The following is a 21,622-nucleotide window of genomic DNA, read 5'->3' on the forward strand; positions in this document are numbered from 1 at the left end:
AGATTAGACTTCAGGCCTTTGAAAAACTCATCCTAAAAGCTATTAATTCCCAGCTGTATAGAGGTACTGAATGGTTTTTCAGTTAAAATACAGGCTTTCTCTGGCCTGTAAAGTGACACACTGCACAAGACTGAAGAGCTGTGGTAACAAAATATTGTAAATTAAAGTGGAATGCTAGTCACTCACGTGAATTACTTTCCTAATGAGTATACTCCTACTAAGTCTTTACACTGAGTATACCAGCTATAGCAAATGTGAGATGGAAAGCACCAGACACCAGTTGTGCGTATGAGCAGTGTGAGGTTAAAATAAAAGACTGCAAAGCTGTAACTGAAAAACAAGTCTTTCTGTTTTAATCTGCCTTTGTAGTTACAACAAATGAATAAATAAAAAGAAGAGGCTAGTTACCAGTTGACAGAAACAGAAGACCATTGAGTATCTTTTCAGCTCTCAATAGAGAGCTGATTATTGTTTTACCTTGTAATGGTAAAATAACTATCCAGAATATTCTGAAAATTAGTGGCTGAATTATTAGTGTTACTTTTGGGTTAAGAGTCGGAAGCTAGTACAGTGTTTTACATAGTTTTAACTTGAAGGAGAAAACTATGCGAGTTTCCACTTTTTTATATTTTCATAGTTAATTTACTTTTAAATAATTGGTTAGATAGCGTGATTCTCTAAGCCTGTTTTTAGAAGCTTACTACTGTATACAAATAGGTATGTGGAAATGTACACTGCTCCCTAAACTATAGATGGCTGACACTGATGATGTCTTTTTAATATGTAGTTCCTGAATTACAGTGGAACTGTATAAACAGAGCTTGTTAAATAACTCATTTTGAATGTTGAAAACAAACACAAAGTTGTGTTCTTGAGGAGGTGTGCTCATGTTACTAGACTCAAGTACTAACATGTCTTGCTGTCTGTTATGTCATTGTCTAAAAACATCTGTCTGTATGTACGCATTATGTTTTGTATGTAGTGTACCATGTACATGTACTTATGCTCTCTTTTGTTTTAATCAGCAGCACCAAAGCAGGAGATGTAGAGGTGCCTGATTTCCTTAACTATCTGTGCAGTGAGTCTGTAAGATGCAGAAAATAAATCTGCCTAAAAATTATTTTGAAAGCAGTCTGATCTTAGTGCAGTGGAAGAATTAGAAAGGCTATTCCTACTTGAAATAATTGCTCTGCTTATCTCATTTGTCTTTTTTTCTTTATTTTTTTTTTTCAGTGTTGTCCATGATTTTGATGGTTATAATCAGGTACATTTCAAGAGTACTTGTCTGGATTTTAACAATTCTTGTCATTCTGGGATCACTTGGTAAGTTGCGTTCATCTCTACGTTTTTGAGTGCCTGTTCTCATATTTGTTTTCTATGTCTACAGACTAGCAAAATGCTGCTTTTATTTTGGGACTATTCCTTTTTGTTCAGCTTTCATTTGAGCCCCTTGTAATTGCAGTACTCTCTCAGATAGCATATTGCTCTATAGGGATTTTCTGTACTTCTTGCTTGGCAGGCAAGCTTCTTTTCAGCCTAGCTCGTGCAGTCCTAACCACTACCTTTTCCTTAACTTTGCAATCACATCAGCAAGCTGATCTAAATATGTTGATAGCATACCAATCCACTGGGTGTACTCAGGCATTTGGGAATCAAAGGGCAGCTGTTGTTTATGCGGCCTCAGGGTATCTCAGGACATGGATTTGTCCATATCACCGTGACACGTTCATAATATCCTTCAGTCCTCCTAGGGGCTATTGTAGGCCTATCCTTGAAGAGAGGAAGCAAGGATGGTTTTCTATAATTTCTAATCAAATCCTATTTCCATTGACCTAGGAAGTCCTGCATGACCTAGATAATGTATGAAGTAGAACCAGCCATGACATCTTGAGCATAACCAAAGATTGTCCTGTACAAAATGATTCTTAGTCTGCATTATCTTCTGTGAAGGTTATATTCTATATTTGTAATAGCAACAGATGTGTGATGTATGGACAGATGAATATAGGGAAGGAACAAGAATAAAGTCACTGAATTAGAAAGTACTAGCAATATGATTTTCAATTTGTGTTAGCAAGGAATTGGGAAAGAAAAAAAAAAAGCAGACCATCACTTTTGTTTTTCTGCTTACTGATCCCAGAAAACAGAAAAAATATTTTTTCTTTGGAAGCTTTGTTATATATTTTCTTTACTTTAAAATAAAAATTAATAAGAAACTCTTTGAAGACATCAAAACAAAAGCACGTAGTAAACATAGAGTTTAAAAACTGTCTTTAGGAGAATGTAAGAATACCTGTGTAGTAATTAAAACTGACGGTGGTTTGCCCAGCAGGATGTGATCATTGAAGCCAGTTGGTATAAGCTTTTGGGATTTCAGCAGAACTTTCAATACTGTTTCTCACAGAGTTCTTCTAGACAAAATATCCAGCTTGACAAAAAGATAATACAGTGAATGAACAACTGTCTGACAGGTTGCACTGAAAATGTTGCAGTAAATGGAAGACAGGGTAGGTAGGATTCCACAAGGCTGAGTGTTCCTGTAATGTTTTTTTAAATGACATGGGTTCAGGATTCGAATGCATACTAAGTAAGTATACAGATGACACCAAATTGAGAGGAGCTGTGGAATTCCGCAAAGACAGGGAGGCCTTGCAAAGAGATCTTGACAGGTTGGAGGGCTGGCCAGTCAGCAGCTGCATGAAGTTCAACAAGAGCAAGTGCTGGAGTCTGCACTTGAGGTGGGGCAGACCTGGTTATATGTACGAAGTTGAGAACAAGACGTGTAGAGCAGCCCTGGTGGAAAGGGATTGCAGGGTTCTGTCTGACAGCAAGCTGAACATGAGGCAGCAATGTGCCCTGGAGCCCAAAGGGCCAACCTTTTGGTTAGCAGCAGGCCCAGCGCTGCTACCTGGCGAGGGGAGTGGCTGCTCCCTCTGCTCTGCACTATGCAGCCTCACCTACAGCACTGCATGCAGGTTGGCTGCTGCAGTACAAGGACATGAAGCTATTAGAGAGTTTCCAAAGGAGGGCTGTGAGGAAGGGCTGTGTATGGAGGGCAGGTTGTGCTCAGCACAGAGCTGAGGGGAGCCCTCACGGCAGCTGCAGCTCCTCACAGGGAGTGGAGGGCAGCGCTGAGCTCTGCTCTGTGTGACAGCGACAGGGCCTGAGGGAATGGCATGGAGCTGTGTCAGGGGAAGGGCAGCTGGGGGACAGGGAAAAGGTCTGCACCAGAGGGCGGTGAGCACGGCCCCAGTATCAGAGTTCAAAGGGCTTTGGACAGTGCTCAGAGACATAGGGTTTGAGTTTTGGGTGGTGCTTTGTGGAGCAGGAGGTTTAATTCAATCCTTGAGTGTCCCTTCCAGCTCAGAATGTTCTGTGGTTCTAGAAAGGCAGTAAAGAAGCCTATATATAATAAGCAGTGAGCAGTACAATGGGATGCGGATGTGGCCAGAACACAGACAGCTTCTTCAGAAGTGGACTGTGGGAAAACTCAGATGGTTCCCAGTGCATTACCCATGCCCCCTTTTATTGAAGAAGTGGCAGCAGCACATTTTTTTTGCTGTGTGAATATTTGTGTTTACATCTACCAATTACACCTTCCTTGGAAGATCCTTATGAGTCCCTTCCAACTCAGAAAGTTCTATGATTCTTGGGTAACCAGACTGAATGAATGAACTAAATAACTTATCTTATTGTAATTTACTGTTACAATGTTCTAAAAAATTGCATCCAGACTGAAAAAGGACATTCTCTCTGAAATACACTGCTTATTCTTTATTTGATGCATGCTTATGAGGTGCCAAAAGAGCATCCTCCAGTTTAGAGCTCAGTAGAGTACCTTTAGCAAAGTCAGTGTGATCTCTAGATAAGCTTATGCAGATGATTCACAAGGAATAACAGAAAAGAATACTAAAAGGAGAAAAAAAAATAATAGCAGTAAAGCTTAGTTCATTGAAAGGCTGGAATCCTGTATTTAAAAACATTTTTAACTTGGAAGACAGGTAAAATATGCAGTTGAAGTACTGGTTTAAAGGCTAGATTTTCGTAACAGTGGTTAGAAGAAAGTATCATATTGTATTGGCCCCCTGACCTTTTGTTCTATTTAAACCACGATACCTTTCAGTGATGTTTTTACAGTGCCTGAAAGACAATGTCTTGATGCACGTGTAGTTCTGTCATTAACCTGAGGTGCTGTTTTCAGGGTCAAGACTTTTCCTTTATTTTCTGTAGATCTTCCCAGAGATTATAGGCTCGTCTTTTTCCCTTTGATATTTTGCATCCTCACCCAAAGTTCCCTCTTGGTTTCCCCTCCTGAATTTTTGCATACATCCTGTCATACAATTTCATCCTTTCTTCTATTGCTCTTTCTTTCCTTTCTTCAGTTTTACTTCCTATGTTGTCTGTCTAATGACTGCTGTTATCTAACTCCTAGAGTTTCCTATAAACTAGTTACATCACACACTTTCACCCTAAAACATAAAGAGCTGCAAATCTTTTAAGTGGGCATAGTAGGGTGAGATTTTGGAAAGAGTGCATCAAATTGAGAAGACAGAAACAGAGGAGAATTGAGCACTTCTCCAGGTCTTGCACCTGGGTCATGATAACCCTCCACTGTCACTACGAGCTGGAGGATGTAAAGACAGCGCACAGTCCTGCTGAAAAGGACTTGGGGATAGTGGTGGATGGCAGCTGGACATGAGCCAGCAGCATGGCCTTGCAGCCTAGAAAGCCAGCTGTATCCTGGACTGTACCAGAAGTGTGGTCACCAAGGCAAGAGAGGTGATCCTGCCCCTCTGCTCTGATGAGACCTCACCTGGAGTACTGGATCCAGACCAGTACAGTGCAGTCCTTAGTACGTAGGTGAGACATGGACCTGTTGGAATACGTCCAGGGGAGAGCCACAAGAAATGATCCAAGGGATGGATCTCCTCTTCTACAAGGACAGGCTGAAGCTGTTCAGCACAAAGAAGAGAAGGCTCTGAGGAGACCAGGTAGCAGTAGCAGCCTTTCAGTATCTAATGGGAGACTGTAAGAAAGAAGGGGACAGGCTCTTCATCAGTATCTGTGGTGACAGGACAAGGAGAACTGGTTTCAAATGAAAAGGGGAGATTTAGACTGGATATAAAGAAGTTATTTATGATAAGGCTGATAAGGCACTGGTGTAAGTTGCCCAGAGAGGTGGTGGATGCTCTGTCGTGCCTGGAGACATTCAAGGTCAGGCTGGATGGGGCTCTGAGCAACGTGTTCTACCTGTAGATTGTCTCAAAGGATCTTATCCAATTCATAGGATTCTGTGATTCTACAGGTTCATATTAGGTTATTCATTTGTTTAATTGAATCTTCTGTATCAGACCAGACTTGAAAAAAGAAACTTCTTATTTTCTTTGCTACTAGATGTGACTGTGTCACATAGAAAGAGCATCTTTAATATGACTTTTGCTTTTCACTTCTAAAACGCAGGTGGTACAGGAGTCCTGTGGTGGCTCTATGCTAAAGAACGAATGTCTGCCAGTGCTGTTGAGACTCAAATAGCCAAAGAAAATCTTCAGGCTCTCCTGATATATGCCATTTCAGCTACTGTCTTCACGGTATGTTTTTCTAGTTACCATATGATTTTCTTGTCTGACCTTTTTGTTTATTGATGTGGGAAGTTTATATCTCACAAGTTTTAGGAGTTTATTTCTCCTACAAGTTCTGCTGCAATGTCTTTTTTTCCTTCTTAGCATTGTTCTGTAATATTTTCTTGTGCCAGGAGGGAGCTCTTAAGTCTGCATCTGTTCTATTGTACTCTAAGATGTCTACAGGGACTTTCCATGAATAGCTGAATATGAAGCTCCCAATCCACTTTCATTTATGAGATTTTTGTTAGGCTTCCAGTTCAGAGGTACTTTGCAATTTCAGTTTATTTAAAAGTCTGCTCATATTTCTGAAATCACTTGTTCCCAAATTTCTTCCACTTACTCAAGGATTTTTATGAAAGTGCTGGCACAAACTGCCCAGAGAAGTTGTGGATGTTCCATCCCTTGAGATGCTCAGAGCCAGCAGGTTAGATGGGACTCTGATCAACATTATTTAGTGCTTGATTTAGTGGTTTGTAACCCTGCCTATGGAAGAGGGGTTGAAATTAGATGATCGTTAAGGTCCCTTACAACCCAAGCCATTTTGTGATTCTGTGAACTGAAATACTAACACTACTGAACCACTGTATGTTCTCTCAGGCTTGTTATTCACTCAGAGTCATTGACCTTGCAACTAAAAATTGTCAATGTTTGACTAACTTACATGACAAGTTCACCATACAATGTCCAAAAATGAATGTTAAAATTGTTTTCTTTGTAAAATCTTCCAATCTTGCTAAATTCATTGCTATAACAGCGTAACTGAGGGTGAAATCTGGCACGCTCTTGTAAGCCTGTAGCTGATGATGATTCCAAATAAAAATTTGAGGTTAGAATTCCCTAAATGTGTAATTTGGAAAATACCTTCTCACCAAAAGAAGTGATCCAGACTTTACATTTTGATCTTGTGCTCTCAAAATAGAACATATGTTAATTTTCTTTGTTTAAATATCCCAACTGTGCAAAGTATTTGCTTACTTATTTTTCAGTTGTCTAAAATATGATTTGTAAAACTTCTTCTTCTAGGTTATCTTGCTGTTGATAATGTTAATTATGCGCAAACGAGTAGCTCTCACTATTGCCTTGTTCCATGTGGCCGGCAAGGTCTTTATTCATCTGCCACTGCTAGTCTTCCAGCCACTTTGGACATTCTTTGTGCTTATCATCTTCTGGACATATTGGACCACAGTCCTACTTTTCCTTGGTACTACAGGTAAACAGCTCCCAGGCTTATTTTGAAAAACATACTATATTTAAGTTTTCACATGTTTGAAGAGATGGTAATGTAAGTGCTATTGCAATGCATTTGCTGTCTCCAAAACGTAAGTGCTATTGCAATGCATTTGCTGTCTCCAAAACGTAAGTACACTGCAAGTGTTCAGTATTTTTCAGATTATTAGTGATTATTCTTTGATTTTTCTACTGTTTGTACATGTTATTCTGAGAGAAGCTACTGTACTCTGAGTTTCTGCCTGCTGTAAGAGCATAGACGAGATCTTTGTTCGTGTTATGGTCTTGTCAAGAGCTCCTAGAATTAGTCAGTCTTAGAGGTTCAAGTCTTGGTTTGGTAGAGAAGCCTGGCAAATGCTTTTAAAATGGAGGATGCTTGTTTTAGTTTGCAGTGAATTGTGGACAATAGAGGCCATAATTCATCACCAAAACCTCAGAATTTTGAAAATTACTGCTATCATAGAGCTATTTCTGTAATGATCACTATGTATATTATATCAAGAATAAAACAGACAAATCAAGAATGAAAATATAATAAAATTATTTTTATTGGTACTTGGTTGATGTGGTTAGTCTTGGAAGTTCTCACTGTATGGTTAAAAACTAAAAACGTAGCAGCATTTTGAATATTATGCATATTATCAATGTTAGTGTATTTTTTCAAATGCTGTTGTATTTCTTTCTTATGAACTATTTTCCTAAATCTGACATCTGATAGCTTGAGTAGAATCTAGAGTGGTTCCTCTCTGAATGGTTATGAACAGCTAGTTACTGATTCTTTCTTATCCTCGTTAATTTCTAGGTAATCCTGTCCCAAATGAAGAAGGATTTGTTGAGTTTCGGATGGCTGGCCCCCTGAAGTACATGTGGTGGTACCATGTAGTAGGACTCATCTGGATCAGTGAGTTTATCCTAGCCTGTCAGCAGATGACAGTAGCAGGAGCTGTTGTGACGTACTATTTTACAAGGTAAGGATAAACTTAGCTTTATTGTGAGAGCCTAGAAACGCAATTAGGAGAAATAATGAGAGAGAGAGCTTTTGGGGAGAATACTTCCTGCCTGCCTGAAAGCTGGAGAGTAGTTGAATTGTATTAACTTGTTTTATATCATGTGAAGTTTTTTAATAACATGTTTTGCTGGTTATGGATGATATTCTAGGTGTTTAGGATTTGAAGTTTTATTTACCTTGCAACATGTGCATATTGTGAAAACATGGGTGATTGTCTACTAGAGAAGAATGCACCTAGAAGACTATCTTTAGTACTAATAGCTAGTGCTGATAAGCTCAATAAAGATTGAAAAGCTACTGGCAGCATTTTGTTGTTATTATTTTAATTGAAAACAATGGCATTTAAATTAGTTTTCGTTAGTCTTTCTTACTCCAGATTGCTCAGGGTATTAATAGATTCAATATTTACATATAGATTCTCACAAAATTATGTACAAATATTAAAGTGATACTAAATATATATGCATTAAAATTCCATATTTTATTGCATGTCCCCAGTTGGGTATTAGAGCATTACCCTGGCTATTCTGCATGTATCTGCTGGCTGTTCAAGAAAGCAATAGTAATGCTTAAGCAACGTTTTTTAACAATCTTCAGGCATTAAAATTTGGTTTCACAGAGATAAGACTCATTTCATAATCACAGGCTTGTCCAGATAACTTCATCCTAGCTTTAGAGTTTTGTCTCTAGTGTTTGAAGTTTTCTGAAGCTAAGGGTACTCAAAATGTACACAAAATAAGTGAAGATTATCTTGTTTAAGCCACTTAGGATCTACTTTTTTCCACTAGAAAAATGAAACAAAACAGAAACCAAACCACCAACAACAGAAAATAAACAAAAAAAACCCACTTGATATCAGATGTGTTATTAGTATTTCATGAGAAAAAAATGGTATTTCAGTGATCTGAAATACTATGTTTTGGTATGTGGAGCAGAACTGTTGCAATATTTTTGTTAAGGAAAAGAGTCAACAATTCTAATTATCTGTTTATCGCTTTTCTAAAAGTAAAATAGATAAAAATGCACCTCATTATTCAGGAATGAATCTTCAGATTTTTTCAGTCTTTTCCAAACAATATAAATGCAAGTTCTCTGGTTAAAGAGCAGCATGAATAAAGGGTATTGACACAGTATTTAGCGGTGTTGTTTAATTGAGCGAGCTTTTCATGTGACGGATATGGTTAAGAAAAAACTTGTAGGGATATCCATCAACCCTGCTGTATTCTTTTGATATGCTATGAAAAGTCTGATTTTTATTTTAATGGGTTTTTAAATAATCATATAGGTATTTTTTGAAGTGCATAATCACAAATGTTTAGTTTGAATTTTTTTAGTTGTGACTGTTACCTGAACTAGATTTGATTTCTTATCTGCCCGAATTCTTTAAAATATATCCAAGGCAAGGCAAGTAAATTAATTTTCTGTGGTGACAGAGACTATTTTTGTTAATGATGATATCCTCCAGTATACCAGTGAAATGCATCTGAGAAGTTGTTATCAAATACTGCAGGGTTGTAAAAAGTAAAGAACTATGAATGTATAGAGTAAAGAGGAAAAGTTTTACATTGCTGTGGGTTAACAATGCTTGTGTTTCATTTGCTTTATTGATTTATGTATTTGCCATCACCTGAAAGTGTATGATTTCACTTTTAAGTGAAACTGTCATTCCTTAATATGAATTTTAATTTAAGATAGCAATTATCAATTGTTCCGTACTGTTAGTCTTTCTTGAATTTTGAAGTACAATTCTAAACTGAAAAGTGACTTGGTATTAAGTAAAGGGCATGAAGATATTTCCACAGTAAGTATCTATGGAAGAATGTTTTAGATACGTTCGCTATTCATTCACCTTAGCAGGAAGGAGTTCTTGCAACTTGGGCAACAGCAGATCTCAACATTGTATGTGATGGAGTCATCACTCAGTTACATTTGCTTGACAAGGAGATAGTGATCTGGTTGCCTACGCGTATGGCTCAGGCCTTAACTTTCATGTGATTGTGTCCAAAGGGGAATTTGACTTCCCTCACCTGAACTCTAAAAGTTATTTAGAAGAAAATATAGAGAAAATCTATTTAGTCATAAATGTTTCATGGTGAAGTTGCACAGAAGTTATTTTCATATGATCAAGACTACTTCTCGACCTTTTTGAGTGAAACTTGCATGAAAATAGTTTTCTGTCAAGATGGGAACTCTTGTTCTTTTAATACATGGTTACTTGAAGATATAATAGGTAAATTAGACGTGCAGAATTGAGCCAAAATTGTGACTTGCACAGTCTATCAGTGTTTAATGTAGAATGAACAATATACAGTTGCAACTAGAAGGAGGATTTCCTTTTGCAGCCAGCCTGTTGGGAATTTGTAGCAATTCTGTAGGATGACATTAAATGCATGTTCATTATTCTATGTCATTCTTTTTGTCTTTTCAACAGGGAGAAAAGGAATCTGCCATTTGCTCCTATCCTGGCATCTGTTAACCGCCTTGTCTGTTACCACCTAGGAACAGTTGCAAAGGGGTCTTTCATTATCACATTAGTGAAGATACCACGAATGATTCTTATGTATATTCATACACAACTCAAAGGAAAAGTAAGAGAAATAGATTCCATATCCTTTCTGAAACTTAAAGCCAGATGTGCTTGCAGATAATTGAGTTAAACTTATTGGGGAGGCTGAAAGTGTCATTTTGAAATATTTGATCTTTCAAGGACCATAAGACTGAGAGTAACTGCTTGAGTTAACAAGTTAAGTATCAGTTACTTGAAACATGAAGTAATATTATTTTCTTAAGATTTGTTCTTTTTACTGTCTTTTTACTTTGCATCCCTAAATTTTATGCTTTCCTAGGAAAATGCTTGTGCTCGCTGTATGCTTAAAGCCTGCATCTGCTGCCTTTGGTGTCTAGAAAAGTGCCTGACCTATTTAAATCAGGTAAGACTTTCAGTATTCAAGTTTTACGTAAAGAAATGATTGTTTATGTGATTCGTAGAATGTAATATTAGGCTGACACATAATGTGTTGTACTTTGAAACTGAACTGGATGATGGTACTTAAATCTTGTCTTCATTACTGAAATTAAAATACAAGGATAACATTAGTCTTTGTTTACAGGTTTAATGGTGAAAGCCAGTACTGATCTTTGCAAAGTTTGTGTATCTCTTCTATCGATGAGATGGATTTATTTAGGGGTTGGAGGTGATCCTCTCTAAGTCCTCTGCAAGGCTACATCTGATTTTAAAAATGTTTGCTGTGAGAAGGGACTGAGCATTTTCTAGATTTAATATTTTATGTTTACACAGTTGAAAAGCATTCAATTTTCCCCATTTTCCCAATTTTTTACTCCTTCTCCTATTCCCCTTTTGAAAGATCTTTCAGTAAGTAAATCTTTGCTTTCTTCTTCCCAGAATGCATACACAGCCACAGCTATCAACAGCACCAGCTTCTGCACCTCAGCAAAGGATGCCTTTGTTATTCTAGTAGAGAATGCTTTGCGAGTGGCTGCCATAAACACTGTTGGGGATTTTATGTTGTTCCTTGGAAAGGTATGTCTTGGCAAGCTTTCCTTAGCAATGACTTGTACCTCAAATACAAAGTGTTTTAAAATTCCCTTTTCTTACCTCTTACTTTATTGCATCTACGCAATGTACAGAAGGAGCTGTCCAAAATTAGGGTAGGTAAGCAGATGGTATGCTTAGGTCAGGTAGATGATGAATTTTTGCATGAATACATTTTTAGGGAGTCAAGCGAAGTGTTCCAGAAATTCTGTGGATGTGTTTGTTTTTGTAGTTAGAAATGTAAAATCTTATGGAAATGAGGCATTTCCTCTGAATTCTGCTCTCTGGGTTTTTGTTGAAAGTTGGCACTTTGTTGATCGCCATTTTTGACAGAATTGTACTGGAAGGCAGTATGGGAGTCTGCAATTAAGAACTGTTAGTTTAAGCAACAAAGTTACCTATACTCTGAGAAATGAAGTAGACTAGAATAATTCCTGTGGTCAGTCAGCTTTTTGTCTCTCTAGGAACTGCCCTATACTTGGTGCTGGTCAGACCATACGTCAAGTAGCATGTTTAGTTTTGGGTCCCTCTGTACAAGAGGGACATTGAGACTCTGAAGCATGTCCAGAGAAGGGCAATGAAGTGTCTGAAGGACATGTCTTAGGAGGATTAGCTGAGGAAACTGGGATTATTTAGATCGGAGAAGAGGAGGCTCTTAGGAGACATTAATGCTCTGTACAGTGATTTGAAAGGAGATTGTAGGGAGGCAGGGGTCAGCCTCTTCTCCTAGGTAACAGAGTCCTGATGAGAAGAAATGGCCTTAAGTTTTGCCATGGAAGGTTCAGGTTGAGTATTATGAAAAACTTCTCAGAAAGAATGGTGAGGTATTGGAACATGCTGCATAGGAAGGTGTTGGAGTCACCTTCTCTTGAGGTATTCAATAACCATGTAGGTGTGGCACAAAGGAACATGATTTAGTGTGTGTGATGGTGATGGGTTGATGGTTGGACTTGATGTGGGACATATTTACTTAAAGATTTTGTGATAGAGATCTGTAATCCAGTAAATTACTAGCTTTCTGAGGATTTATTTATTAATAATATTATAGCAAATAATTGCCATTATTTACTAGAATTTGATACTTGTCCAATTAAATCACCTGACATTTGCCCACTAGTTGAACTGAACTGTTTTTCTTATTACATTCTTCTTCTGTTAAATCAGAGTTCAGTGCACTGAGCTTTAATCCAGTAACAAATCAATGAGATGTGTGGAGAAGTAAATATATAATGAAAATATAAATGCTCTAGGGATCATAAAATATGTAATGCAGTTTTATGGAAAAGTGTTGAGGAAATGTGTTAGAGAACATCTCCTGTAAAGGATCTTTTTTAAAATCAGTAGAGAAATACACCAGTAACAGAAATGTTGAAATGAACAGTGCAGTTTATTAAAAATAGTATCAACTGAACAGTGTTAGGTTGCCAGTCCATCTTCTCTACAATCCAGCCCTGTGTTTTCATGATACAGTTAAGCTGACCTATTCTTCAGTTTGAAATTCAGCTGTGGTTCATAATAAAAGGTTCATAAATGTTAAAAATGTTGAGTATCCACAACAGTTGTTATTCTGAAAGATGAAGCTGGTACCTAAGGAAGTGCCTCTGTAGTTTTATGGAAACACATGATGTGCCTTATGTGTAGTAGAACCATTGTAATCTGACCTATAGTCAAATCTGATCATTTCTAATTCTGATCTCCTTTCTTTGTATGGAGACAAGACAGTAAAGACAAACTTGGAAGATGTTTTGGCTAAGTTGATTCCTACAGCAAAGTAAAAACTATACCATTGCCCCAAGCTTCACCCACGAAGACAAACAAACCAAAACCAAGCACAGTTGCACCTAAGTTGTTTAGTAACATCTTTATTAATAATTGGAAGAGTAATGTTCTTTTGTTGTAGGAATATTCTGTAATACTAGAACTATTACCAGTTGGATATAAGTATAATTGGACCTGAAAAATACCTTTTGTATTGAAGGATGTGTTTGAAACTATTTTGATTTTCATTTGCTGGACTAACAAATAAAAAGTCATTTCTATTCAGAGAGGTGGGGATCGAGGATGTAAAGATGCTATCATTGCTAGCATCTGCAGCCCCTAGTTGCAGGATTGGCACAGCAAGGAAAGCGTCACTTGAACTATGACAATACTAATGATACAAGCCTTTTGATTATTTGTTTTCCACTTCAGGTCCTGATTGTCTGCAGTACAGGTTTGGCTGGAATTATGTTGCTGAATTATCAACGAGATTACACTACCTGGGTGCTGCCTCTCATAATTGTCTGCCTCTTTGCGTTCCTGGTTGCTCACTGCTTCCTTTCCATTTATGAAATGGTTGTTGATGTCCTTTTCTTATGTTTTGCCATCGATACAAAATACAATGATGGAAGCCCTGGGAGGGAATTCTACATGGATAAAGTTCTCATGGTAAGTTCACATAGCTCTCTGAATCCAAGCATATAGTTCCATAAGGTGGATATTTCGAGAGTGCAGTGAATGCACTAGCTGAGTATAATTTTTTTTTTTTTTTTAATTTAGATTACCTCACTGTCTTATTCATGACTTGATCAGCCAGGAGTGGTGTGATGAACATTAGATAAGTAGTAAGGCCTCCCTGATTTGGCATTATCAATGCTGACTTAAGCTTGCTGTCAGCTGGATGAGCAGTCCTCATACAGAATCATACCTTTGGGTATCATTTCTTGTAAATGATGCAGTGCACAAGAGAAGGCAGCAAAAAAGTATGGAAAGATTTGCTAGTTGTTCTTTCCTAAAAAGTACATCCCTTGTGATGTGGAAGAAAATAAACATCAGAATATTCTACCTCACATACAGTTAGTGACCACATTGAAGTTTTTCTTTTCAAATGGACAGCAACCTGAAATATGTCATGCATAAAAGCTACTGGTCTTATGTTCTGTGCTGGAGCCTAAATTCTATGTCAAGACCCTTTGCACAGTTCAGATTTTGTTGTTCTGTCTTATTTCCTGTTCAGTCTAGCTGGAGAATAAGACACAAAAATTGTGCCCCTCAAATCATTCAGTTTCCTGATGAGTAGATGATTTCTTGATAATGTTTTACCACTTTAAGTGGCCCTTTCCACTCCCAGGTGTAGGCTAGAGGAAGACACTCGTGACTTCTTAGCGTAATTTCTTTTTCTGACTAACCTGTTGGAAAGGTCTGCCAAGAATTTAACATTAATTGCTGGTAAAACACTACAGAATTTAGGGTACATGGTAAAAGAGAGTGCTATCTGATGACTTGCGTTTTAGTACAGAGTAGTAGTAAAATGCAGCATGCTGTCTAAGAAGACAGTGAAGATCAATCACAAAAACATTGCAGTTTTCTTTAGTCAACAGTAGGTATCACAAAATGCTAGTAGCTACAGTTTACTGAAATTTGATACAGAGTGCTTGCCTTTAAGAGGAGAAAATAGATGAAAAACACCTCAGTCTTTGAGTAGGTAGTTTTGGGGAAAATTTGAAGAATGTGCATTCAGGGAAATCAGGGGAATAAACAAGACTTTGCAAGTAATTATCTCCAAGTCCCTCTGTTTAATGGTGTTCAGCCGCTACACTTAATTCTTAGGGCAGGGTTTAGTAACTGCAATTTAGTTTTGTGACAATTGCCCTCCTACCTTCCTTCCCCAAAAAAGGAGAACTTTGTGGACATTACAAAAGTTGTTATGGCACCCCGTGACACATGGCTGTTTGGCTTCCAATTCTTCAGAATTTGATGGTAGAGAACCGTGTGATGGCTCTTTTGATATTTTATGAACAATTTTAGCCAAAAAAAGTGGAAGAAGGAAGTTGCATTGACTTCTTGAGCAGTTACATCTCTGAAGTTTTGTATTTAGATTAGATATTTGAAGTCTGCTCTGAGAAAGCACTTTTCACGTTACTGCTGTTTTTCAGGAATTTGTGGAGAATAGTAGGAAATCTATGAGAGAAGCTGGCCGGGGAGGTGGAGCTGAGTGCAGAGAGCTAAAACCAATGGTAGGTGCAGATGAGGAGGTGGCCATCCTCCAAGAGTTTCACTTTTACTTCCTCTCCCTCTTTGTCTTTACTGACTGCACTTCTTCAGGAGAAGTTTTTGTTCTCTGTATCACTCAAGACGTTCTGCTTTTTCTGTTTGTGAGCTTGCCTATCACCTGGATGGCAGAGTTTTTGTCACAGCTGAGACCATCTCCTGTAAAAGTAAGATGAAAGGAACTGTGTCATATGAAACAAATGCAGTACCGTTTCATCAGGCTTAATAGTGAATGCTGTGAGGTATACAGATAGTCTTAACTGCTGAGAACTTTCAAAATAATATGACTCTGGAATTCGTTAGACTATTCTGACTTCAATCTACTTCTCATTCTTGAAATAAGCTATTTTTGTTTATCTTACAAACACTGTAAAAGCCTGAGGAATACTACTGAGCACATCCATTGATGCAAAGTAGAACCAGGCATTTAAAACTGTCACCAAATTACTTTATAGAGTGCCAAGGGATTGTATACAGTGATTCCTTTCAACCTGCTCAAATGACATTTCTCCCAGTTGTTTGTTTTTATTGCCAACTACTTATGTTGCTTGTCTCTTTGTGTGCTCTTTCCATCTCACACTGTCAAATATGCAGACAGTGAACAATGCATCATCTGTGCTTCCGCAGCCTGTCTTACTTATGATGTGCCTATTAGGAAGGCATTGCATGTCTGAGTAGCCTGGAATAAGGAACAGCCTTACATGGTACAAGTAACAGATAGGTGGATCAGTTTGGAAAGTGGAGAACTGAGAGCATATGATGGAAAGCCAGGCTGGGCAAGGTATGACTTGTCATCGTGCAGTATGACTTTGTGAAATACAGTCATCTTCAATCATTAATTTCTCAAAGGGGCCTAACTCAGTTCTTCACCAAGTGGACAGTCTGTTAATCTAATGGAATCCAAATAAGTGTATGCTAATAACTAGAATTTTTTTAGTTATATACCTTAAGCCATGTTGCATGAGCACTTTTTGACCTAGCTGGAATGAGTTCCTGCTGTAGAATTGATAGATGTGTAGCTTTGCGTGTTTTGCTATTTCATTATAGCATACCAGTTTCTAGATTTGCTTATGCCTAAATGCTTCTGTGTCTGTACATTTTAAAACAAATTCTATGCTTGTTTACTGTTTCCTTCAGGGAGTAATTCTAGCTTTTCAAACAGTTACATTAAGATTTTCAAAGTGGTCTAACAATGAAGCTGCCATTAAAATGATTGAAAATTGGGTTTGCAGACCCTCTAGTCACATTTACAAAAATTATCCCTCAAAAATTTTATGTTTATGTGAATTAGTTGTTTGAATTAGAGATTAAGTGGTTTTCTGCTTATGCTTTCCTCACTGCTTGCACAGACCAGTACTCTGACCTGTATTTGACTTCCTAAAGCTTCATTACGAAAGCTTAGATCCATTTCCCTCGTAAAAAGGCAAAGGAAATACTAGCAAGTCAAGCATCTTTTTTGTTTTTGTAGAAACATGACTCTAGGCAATTGAGCCAGGCAGTGATCAGAACTCCTAGAACTGCTGGAGAAGTTGCTGAGCTCTTGAATGTCATGTGCTGAATTACTCCCATTTCTGGTGCTCGTTTAATAGTCTTGTTTGAAACGGATGGGGCCTTGTTTTTTCAAGAGGTCCCTTGTTTTGGGTTGTTAAACCTAGATGAATAAGATAAGTATTAGGTCCCCACTTCCTGAGAAGGGCTGTGCACAGCATAGGTAGTGGCAGTTATTACTTATGGGAAGTCTCTTGATATCTTGCACCAAAGCATTGATAAAGGCTTCAGATGCATCGGATTAGGATCATTACTAGGTCTGTAACTACAGCACCTGTAGTCCCAAAACTGGATGTTTCAAAATCAGATTAATTTTTCTTCAAAACAAACAAACAAAAATCCCAACAAATAATCTTTACTGTTTTGCCTGTTTTCTTGAAGTGGTTACTTTCTAGGCATGACAGCTAGTTCTAAATGGAGTGCCCTAAATGCGTTTGTATTTTAGATAGATACTAATACCAGAGGTGAGGAAATATTTAGAACATTAGGTCTCCAAAGAGACTGTCAGGAAAACCTTTCTGTACTTTCTTTATGGTTTCCAGTGACCCTTTTGACTCAGTTTCTCCTTGACCTATGGCATTTGTCTAAGACTATACTGTATGACTTTGTTTTCTAGGCCTCTGGAGCAAGTTCATCTTGAAACTAGCCAGCCATATTGGAACCCATTGACATTCCAAAACAATATATATATATACATATATATATATTATATATATATATATATAAATAATCAGCCAAAATCAGAGAAAAGGAACAGGGATTTAATACTTTTTTTAACAATTATTTTTGTGAAACATGTACTCTTTTCATACGGGTGGCTTTTACAAGCAGCTTTATCATTGTTCCATTTTTTAAAATTTATTCATTGTAGTCACAGAAATGTTGATTCTTATCTGCTTGATATTTCACAATCTGGAGGAGGAATCATTGTAAAGATAATTTTAATGATGATTGGGTTTAGAGACAGATTTCCAATGACATGGCTAATCTGCTGAGAGCTTTTTGTTTAGTTTGTGTAAATTTGCATTAAATTTAGGACAGCTACACATAAGCAAAACCTTCAAATCAAGAACAGTATAAAATTTAGCTTTTTAAAAGGTAGTTTTAGTGCGAGTTAATTCAGTTCTAACTGGTTTGTAAGCAGCCATTTTATTTTATGGCCCTGGCAGGGCCCAATTTTGTTTATCAGTATCAGATATCACAATAACCAACTCCTCAGGTATTCACATGTGTGGGAGCCCTTGTATCTCCTATTCAGCAGAAACTAGAAAATGGGGAATAATGATTTTTATATGCAATTTACTTCATGTTTTACCCTACTTACCCTCTTACCAATTTCTCCCCCCCTGCCCTGCCCCCAGATTCAGTAGCCTCCTTCAAACGTCAGCAGTGCTCCTTTAGGGACATAGATTCTCCATATGAGCAATTCAAAGAACAGATTATTAAAGCTCAGTCTTAGTCATACTCATGATTAATTCATGACTTGATGTAAACATGCTGAGGATGGAAGGAGAAATGAACTATAATACTGTACAAACAAGTACTCTATAGTTCATTTCATTTAATGTCAGAGAGGTTTGGGATGTGTAAGGGACCATTCCTTGCCTATTGTTTCATCCATATTTCTACGTACTGTAGCAGGTGGTTAAAACAGGAAAGGGCAGAGGTACATTTCTTTGGAAGTGTAACTGCCTGGGATTGTTATTTGAAGTCATCGAATAATGATAAGAGAACGTGTTTTGTTTTGTTTTTATTTAAAAAAAAAAAAAAAAAAGAAAAAGAAAAAGTGATAGTTGTATGGGTCTGAGATAATTGCATTTTTTTCAGTCTGGAAGTTGACCAGATATGAATGCTAATATTTTGTTCAGCCTAATGTAATGGTAAATGGTTAAAAGTGTATTTGCTAAGAATTCATGATCTGTCAATGCTATATAGTCCTTTTGTTACGATTTTTTTAAGAAAACTATTTTTGTTAATGTAAAGTTAATACTTCAGAGCAGAATTTTTAAACTTATTGCACTAAATATAAGCTCTGTACAAATAAATAATGCCTCAATGGTTTGATCACTCCATTCAAGAAAACCTTTTGAATGAGAAAAGCCCTTCTGTGGAAGCTTTGCAATGGAGTGGAGAGGTATGTCTAGTTAAAGAAGCTCAGTTGTACTTATGGTTTAAAGAGTAAGCAGTTCTCTGTGCTTCCTTTCAGAGGATCAGACGTTTAAAAAATAGTGTCATGTAACTAATCAGTGCTCTTACCTTTTGGCAATAGTGAAATGTTTCACCTTTGCTTCTGAAAGTCATTTGATACTTACATTTGTTTAGTTTTCTTTTAGTAAGCCAATTAAAAACACTGTTTTCATATCACAGAAACCAAATTGTATGAAAAGAAAATAAAAATATGTTTAGAGGTGGTAACTGCTGGGGAGATGGGAAGACAGAATTACCTAGTCTTGCAAGCACTAGACACTTGTTTAACCAAACCACATCAGCTCCTCTGACATGAGGAGGGCTCTCTAAAGTAGTGAAGTTGTAAGATACATTTGTGTGTATATGTATGTTAACTGAACTAGAACTTCAACCTAGGATTCAGACTGGAGCACTGACTGGTGAGGCCTCTCAATGTGAGCTAGAAGTCAGACTATCTAGAAGAAGCCCTGTAACAGCCTTAAGCTTGTAGAGAGAAAGCATTCCTGCTGTTAAAGCTGTTGGTAAAGCTGCAGTTGCACTTAACACTGTTGTCTGTGTAGATCAGTGGAGTTTAGCAACAGAAATTTAAAAACTGGCTCATATGAATCCTAGAAACTGGATTCCAAGGCTAAGAGACTTCTCACATATACCCAGTTGCTTCCAGAGAACTGTAATTTCTGTCTTGTTGGAAATTATTGGAGGTGCTTTGATCAAAGCCTTGGATCCTGCTCATTTTGACAACAAATATCTGCCGTGACAAGTTCTGCAAGTTTGTGCTCTCTGCTTACTGAAAGTGGGAGCTTTTCTCTGCAATCACAATTAGAACTGCAATTGGAAACAAATTTTGTATTTTTGTATGACTTGACTGTGCACCATTTTTATAGCAATTTATCCTGTTTTAAGAACAAATTTGATTTATTTACATGGTGTTTAAGAGATACAGGCAACACTTTTCTATGGGTAGCTGTAAAGTTTAAGTGACAAACCTATATCATTACAGAGTTTTTAATAAAATCATATGCACCGTTCTTGTGTGTATCTGGCATGCTGAGCTTTTCAGTCATGCCAAACTGCATTCCATCAACATGCAGGCTTTCCAGTGGCCCTTCAAAGCTTTTGAATATTCTTTGAGATGAATTGCAACCAGACTACAAGCTGTCCTCTTCCAGTGTGGTCTTGTGCAAGGAGATAAGTAGAAGACTAGAGTCTAAAAAAAACTTTTCAGGACAAGCCTAAACTCTGCTTCCCCCCTTTAAAGGGAGTAGTGGAGAACACTTGAAATGTAAATCCGTAATTGGAGTAAAGGTGCTGGGGACTTCCAATTGAGATGGATTAAATACTCTTTTTGCCATCAGTATATGGACTGCGTTGTGGAAAGTAGTCTGCATCACTTAGAGTGTGCTGCACTGGGAATAACACTGCAGGAGGAGGAGATACAGAAATAATCTCGTTGGAAAGCCCACTGAACCAAGCAGTGCTTGAGGACTGGTGATTTGAGTCAGTGTAGTTACTGGTTCCCAGCATTTGGTTTCTGCAGACAGTCTGGCACATAGCCTCTAATCAGCTAGGTTCCAAAGGAAAAAAGCTTGCTGTTCTTTTAATTGTTTAATTATTTTCACTTTGTTATCCTCTGTCTTATTTGGAGGCTGAGCAACGTGTTATTGTTGCTTTGGCAGAGGTTTGAACTAGATGAGGTCCTTTCCAACCCCTGTGATTCTTTCAACCCTAAAGAATCTTTGTTCTTTTAGCTCTCATTTCTGTATTGCTCTTTCAGTGAAGGAGTACCGAGCGGCTGAGTGTCAGTTCCCCCTGCCCCACTTAGCCCATGCCTTCTCACCTTCCCAAGGCAATGATGTCACCTGGACTGAATGGGAGGGGGAGTAGGTGCAGAGCTGAAATTGAGATGGTTTTTTTTTTTGTGTGCGATACAACTCCATCACTGTGCTTGCAGTGATTAGGAGTGAAATGCATTACTTCCACAATTCCAGTGCTGCTCTGCAGCTAAACTCAGCACATGGTATGGCCAATTTAGAACTGCATCTTCAGCCTTCCATGAGCTTGTGTTCGTACTCCCACCTGCCAAAAACAAGATTGGGTTTTACATGTGGCCTTAGCTTGGTGCGGTAAGCCAAGGATGCTCAGTATAAGGAAGCATGTCCTAGAATGGACAACATCAAGTGGAAAACCGAGTACATACTGTTGTGGGGTTTACCCTGCCTTTCAGGTAAGCCCCTGCTCCCTTTGTGCCTTCCTTTCCAGGAGGACTGGGGGAAGAATCAGAATGTGGGTTGTGGTAAAGACAGCCCATTAAATAATGGGAAAAAATCAAGGGGAAAAAACAACACTATGTGTTGCAAAGGCAATCACTCACCACATCCCACCAGCAGACTGATGCCCAGTCAGTCTCTGAATAATGACTACTTTGGAAGACTCTCTCCCTACCTTTTT

At 37.9% G+C, this 21,622-nt stretch overlaps 1 protein-coding gene across 1 annotated transcript in view; it reads left to right on the plus strand.

The window, feature by feature from the left end:
- Window positions 1-21,622, plus strand: part of SLC44A1 (solute carrier family 44 member 1) — a gene marked incomplete at its 5' end in the record, with an annotated part of 38,716 nt that overhangs the window by 7,383 nt on the left and 9,711 nt on the right. Inside the window, 9 exons of the mRNA XM_031557430.1 lie at window positions 1,234-1,323; window positions 5,461-5,588; window positions 6,645-6,831; window positions 7,651-7,816; window positions 10,289-10,445; window positions 10,704-10,787; window positions 11,261-11,398; window positions 13,601-13,837; window positions 15,325-15,405. Of these exons, the coding sequence (XP_031413290.1) occupies window positions 1,234-1,323; window positions 5,461-5,588; window positions 6,645-6,831; window positions 7,651-7,816; window positions 10,289-10,445; window positions 10,704-10,787; window positions 11,261-11,398; window positions 13,601-13,837; window positions 15,325-15,405 (1,268 nt within the window). The remainder of the gene's footprint in view (window positions 1-1,233; window positions 1,324-5,460; window positions 5,589-6,644; window positions 6,832-7,650; window positions 7,817-10,288; window positions 10,446-10,703; window positions 10,788-11,260; window positions 11,399-13,600; window positions 13,838-15,324; window positions 15,406-21,622) is intronic.

Source organism: Meleagris gallopavo, chromosome Z, assembly GCF_000146605.3.
Source record: "Meleagris gallopavo isolate NT-WF06-2002-E0010 breed Aviagen turkey brand Nicholas breeding stock chromosome Z, Turkey_5.1, whole genome shotgun sequence".
Classification (NCBI taxonomy): domain Eukaryota; kingdom Metazoa; phylum Chordata; class Aves; order Galliformes; family Phasianidae; genus Meleagris; species Meleagris gallopavo.